Genomic DNA, 5,308 nt, shown 5'->3' with positions numbered 1-5,308 from the left:
GCACGAGGCGCGCCTCCTTCCACACCCCGGGGAAAACCCCCTCCTCCAGGCAGGCGTCGTAAACCCGGCGGAGAGAGCCCTCCAGCAGGCCGCCCGAGCAGGCGATTACCCGCCCAGGGATACCATCCGGGCCGGGGGCTTTCACCCCCCCACCCCGGAGCCGCCTGATGGCCTCGCGGATCTCATTCGCGGAGACCCTCCACCCTTCGCCGTCCGGGGGGGGCCCTCGTTGGCTCCGCCCAGCCGGCGGCGGCCCGGCTTCCGCCGGATCCGCCGGGAAGAGGGCCTCCACGATTTCCCTCATCGGGTCCCCTTCTCCCCCGGCACGCGGGGGAGGAGGGGCCCCGCTCCCCCGCACCATCTTACCCATGACGATCCGATAGGGTCTCCCCCACGGATCGTCGTCGATGGTGCGGAGGAGCTCCTCCCAGGCCCTATTTTTGGCCGCGGCTATAGCGCGGCCAAGGAGCCTCCTCGCGGCCCTGTACCCATCCCAGGCCTCCTCGACGGTGGCGAGGAGCCCGGGCGACGGGGAGGAGCCCCTTCTCCTCCTGGCTCTCGTCCAGCCTCTCCTGGCCGTAACCGCGGCCCGCCGCAGCCCGGCCAGCTCGTCGGACCACCAGTACACCGACCGCCGGACCTGTCGTCCCACCCTGGGCATCGCGAAGTCGCACGCCCGGGCGAGAAGACCCGACAGGGCACGCGCCCCGCACTCCGCGCGGTCCGCCCCAGGCGGAGGGCCCCCGGCGCCCGACCACGTCCCAGCCTCGAGGAAGCCGCGGAGCCGGTCGCAATCCAGCCTCCCCACGGCCCACCTTTTAAACGGCCCGGGCGCGTCCCGGCGCCGGTCCCGCCATCCCCCCGGGGCCCTTCCCCGGCCCACCGCGATCTCCATCTCTATGTATCGGTGGTCCGACAACGTTTCGACGTCGTCCACGACGCGCCAGTCCCTAACCCAGGGACGCGCAGAGGGGGAGGCCCACGTGAGGTCCACGATAGACTCCCCCCTCCACGCCACGCACGTCGGGACTCCGCCGACGTTGAGCAGGACGAGGCCAAGTTCCGCCGCCCAGTGCTCAACGACCTCCCCCCTGACATCGGTGTGCGGGGAACCCCAAGACGCGGCTTTTGCGTTGAAGTCCCCCGCCACCAGGGTCGGCCGTCCCAGGGAGGCTCTGATGCGAGCCCCCAATTCGTCCAGCTGTTGCTGGACCCGCCGAAGAGGCCAGGAGGGAGGGAGGTACACCGCGACGATGTCCACCTCCCCCCCCCGGGCCCACACATAGGAGGCCCCCTGTCCCCCCATCCCAAAGGAGACGGCAGCACCGCGCGGCCACGTTACCGCTACGGTGCCGCCGTCATTGCGGAGCCAAACGGGGTCCCCCGGCGGGACCCGGTACGGCTCCGCAACCACCCCGACCGCCCCGCCGCGCTCCAGGAGCCGCTGCATAAACAGGTCCTGGGCACGGCGGGCGTGGTTGAGGTTCGCCTGGACGACCCTAAGGCGCATTGTGGACACTCAACGAGGCGTCCTCCGCGCCCTTAGGGTCGTCCCGCGATTCCCTCTGCGGCAGGGGCGGCCCCCCGCCCCCCTCCGGCAAGGGGTCCACCTCCATAGGCCCCTCGGTCGCCGCCGCAGCAACAGCGGCAGCGGCCCCGCCCAGTACCGGGCTAGAGCCCCCGGAAGGGGGCCCGCCGCTCCCCGCGTTCCCCGGCGCGGCAGCGCCCGAGCGCGCCTCCCGCGCCGGAGGCAGGCCGCCCCGGACCACCGGGGCGCCGCACTGCGGACCGCCCACTCGGTGACCGCACGGGCGGCCCGCCCTCGCGCACACGGGGCATTTTACGGGCGCCGTACACCCGGCCGCCCGGTGCCCCGCTCCCCCGCAGCGGTAGCAAGTGTCACTCCTGTCCTCCTTGCTACCGCATACGCTCCTGACGTGCCCCCTCTGCAGGCATCTAAAGCACTGCAGAGGGCGCACGCCCAGGAGCTCCGCCCGCACCCGGAACCAGCCCCCCACCACTAGGCGCCCCCCATCGACGGCGGCGATCCGGTTCGCCGCCGCCAAGGGGCATCGCGCCCAGACGGTGAAGAGGCCGCCCGGGGCTCTCCTGGGCTCCCCCAACTTAATGTCCCCGACAGGACACCCCCCTTTGTCGGCCAACGCCCGACTGATTTCGTCGGGCGTGACCGATTCCTCCAGGCCACCCAGCCTAAGTTCGGCCATTTTGACCGGCTGGGTGACCCTAACACCCTTCTTTCCTTCCAACACCTGGCGGAGTTTCTCCGCCAGGCGGTCGGCTCCGTCCTGGCCGTCCCTATTGGGGACTTCCAGGAGCAGAGCCCCTGTCTGCGCCCTTCTGGGCCTGACCTCGGAGACCCCGAGAGACGCCAGGTCTATCTTTGACCTGGCCTCCCTCAGGGTCTCCGCATAGGCCCCATCCTCGCACGTGACGGCGACCGCCCGGGTGGCCGGCGTCCTCCTCGCCTTGCCACCCGACGCGCGTCGCACCGTCACGTCGGCGGCTGCCGCCGGGGGGGCGGAGGGCACCGGAGCCCCCCGCCCATCCCCGGCAGCACCGCCCTTACCCTTACCTTTATCCTTACCCCGCCGGGCAGCACCACCCCGGGCCCCCGAGGGGGCGGCGGAGGCGACGCTCGCATACGAGCGAGTCGCCCCGCCGCCCCCCGGAGGAACCGGGGCGGGGCCCGCGCCGGAGGCCGCCCCGCCCGCGCCCGCCGGCCCAACGGCCGGCGGGCCCGGCGCAGCAGCCCCCGCCGGCGCAGGACCAGAGGTGCCCGCACCCGAGCCCCCGGGTCCCCTGCCCCCCTTTTTCTTCCTCTTCTTTTTTTGGCGACCCTTGCCGCCGCCGTCCCCATCGCCGCCCTCACCCCCGGGAGGAGGAGGAGAAGGGGCCCCAGCCGTCCCGCCGGCGACGGGGAGGGAGGGGCCGCCCAGCGGACCAGCCGCGGACGGCCCACCCCCCCCGACGCCGCCGGACCGGCGGGCCCCCCGACCCGCGGCTGCGGCCACCACCCCGGGTCTCTCGGCCAGCCACTCCCCAAAAATGGCGTCCAGCCGGGCCATGAAGGCCGCTTTGAGGTCCACCCCGGCGAGCAAGCGCCCAATTTGGGCGCTCACGGCCCCCTCGTCCGGGATGCTCCTCTCCCTCCCCCCCAGCGTGGGGAGCACGAGCGGGGGGAGCGCGACCAACCCGCCGCCGCCCCCGCCGCCCGGTCCCCCCCCCGTCCCGCGGGTCCCCTCGCCCAGGACCGGCCCGCCCTCGCCTCTCCCCACCGACCGCGGCGGGGAAGGGGGCGGGTCCATGTCCATCGCCGTGTGTCCCTCGACGCACGGCAGAGAGAGCCGCGTCTCACGAGTCCCCCCGTGCGGGGACGGCGATCCAAACCTAGCGGCCGCCTGTCGCCGCTCCAAGGACGGCAGTTCGGCCGCCCTATCCCGGAGGGCCCGGTTCTCCTCCCTGAGCTGGCCGCTCTCTTTCCGAGCGGCCTCCAACTCTCTCCGGAGAGCGGCCATCTCATCGGCCTCCCTCTCCTCCGGCGGCTTTTGAGCCTGCAGCGACAGCAGCGTAGCACACGCCGCTGCCCTGCAGGTCTCCTCCCTAATTTGCTTCGCGATGCTGCCTTTTAGGCCCTTGGAAATTCCAGTGCACTTAAGCACGGCCTCGACACTCATCGCGATAGCAGCAGCCAGGTCATTGACCGGCGCCCTCCGGTACTCCTCCGCGTACCTTTCCATCATACCGGACCCCTGTTTCCGGAGCTTCTCCGAAAGCCCGGTCATGGGGTCCAGTATGGCCCTTTCTTCCTCTAGGGCCAACTCCTTACGGGAAGCCTCCACCAGGCGCTCCTTGGCCCGAGCCAATTGAGCAAAATCGCCTGTGGTGGCTGGCCTCCCCCTCCCCTTTCCCTTCTCTCCCTCCTTGACGGGGCCACCCCCGCCCACTGATGGCTCACCGCCGCTGTCCAACACAGTGTCCGAAATTTCGGCCACCGTGGAGACCAGCGACGGCGCTGGCGAGACGCCTCCCTCCCTGCCTCCCGCGGCAGTCTCGCCTCTGGCCAACTTTCGTGAGCGGCCCTCATCCGCGTGGGACTCCTCCTCCGACTCGGAGTCACTCGCTAATCCTAATCTGCGCTTATAGCGCTTCCCCTTACCCGACACAAAAGACATTATGAAAAGAAATGTAGAGTATCCCGCTTCCCATCACGGCTCCACCGACCGGGCGTGCCCTCACCCACCCGAGGACCAATAAATTGGCCCCGGGACGGGGCCCCGAGTTCCCCCGGGGGGTCGGCATATGCCTCGGGCCGGGGGAATAACCATCCCCGGCACTGGGCTCCCGCCCCTTACTGACCCGCGGACCGGGGCATCAAGGCCCACGGCATCGCGGGCTTTCAGGGGTCCCGGGCCTCCGACGTCCCGGGCACCGTGATGGGTGGCGCCACCCGGGGGGCCCCACGGACGGATGGGTCCCAGGAGGCTGCGCCTCCTCCAGGGACTTGCCCGCCGTGGCGACCGGCACGCCCCCCCTCCGCGGGGCAATGCCCTCCACGGAGAGGGAGCTCCGCCTACCCGCCGGGACGACTTCGAGGGGACGCAGGAGCCGTCCCGACGGGTTACCCGTCCCACGTCGCCGCCAGGCCCAGACCTCGGGTTACCCCAAGCGGCCCCGGCGGCCCAATCCCCGGGCCCCGACCTCGGAGTAAGTCCGAGCGGCCCCGGGAACCGTCCCATCCCTTGTCGCCGGGCCCCGACCCCGGAAACGTCCGGGCGGCCCCGGCGACCTCCCCAGTCACATACCCATCCCCGGGGAAAGGAAAGGGAGGCGGAAGAGGGAGGAGAAGGGGCCCCGAAAGGCGGAGCCCCCCCCACACACCCCACCACCGCCACCCCCTCCCCCCCACGCGCCAAAGAGAGGAAGCGGGGTTCTCCAAATGGAGGGCCCCCCCTCTCCGGCGCTCCCCCCCAGGTTCCCTCTCCTGGGCCCCCCCAAAGGATCGGGACTCCCCGAACCGGGGGGAGGATAGAAATCCTCCCCTAACGGTGCCGGTTCACCGGGGGTTTGAAGTCGGGGTCCCCATCCCCTACCAGCGATGGGACTTATCCCCTCTAGCGGGGAGCCCTAAGGAGTCGCTGGCCACCTCTTGTGCGGGAACCATCCAGGTCGAAGACCCGGGCGGGCCCCGCACCGTGCGCTCTTAGACCCCCAGCGGCCCGCGGCCCGTCTCCCAAGCGGACAAGTCCGCCCAGGATCGGGGCCCAGAGCCACCGGGAGAGCCCTAAAC

At 71.6% G+C, this 5,308-nt stretch overlaps 1 protein-coding gene across 1 annotated transcript; it reads right to left on the bottom strand.

Annotated features, from left to right (window-relative positions):
- Positions 1–1,499: 1,499 nt before the first annotated feature.
- On the bottom strand, positions 1,500–4,193 carry LOC118648634 (homeotic protein female sterile-like). Its single transcript, XM_036294976.1, has one exon. It carries the CDS (start codon positions 4,191–4,193, stop codon positions 1,500–1,502), a length of 2,694 nt encoding a protein of 897 aa, XP_036150869.1.
- Positions 4,194–5,308: the final 1,115 nt, after the last annotated feature.

Source organism: Monomorium pharaonis, unplaced genomic scaffold (genome assembly GCF_013373865.1).
Source record: "Monomorium pharaonis isolate MP-MQ-018 unplaced genomic scaffold, ASM1337386v2 scaffold_556, whole genome shotgun sequence".
Classification (NCBI taxonomy): domain Eukaryota; kingdom Metazoa; phylum Arthropoda; class Insecta; order Hymenoptera; family Formicidae; genus Monomorium; species Monomorium pharaonis.
This window is presented reverse-complemented; position numbering and strand designations above follow the sequence as displayed.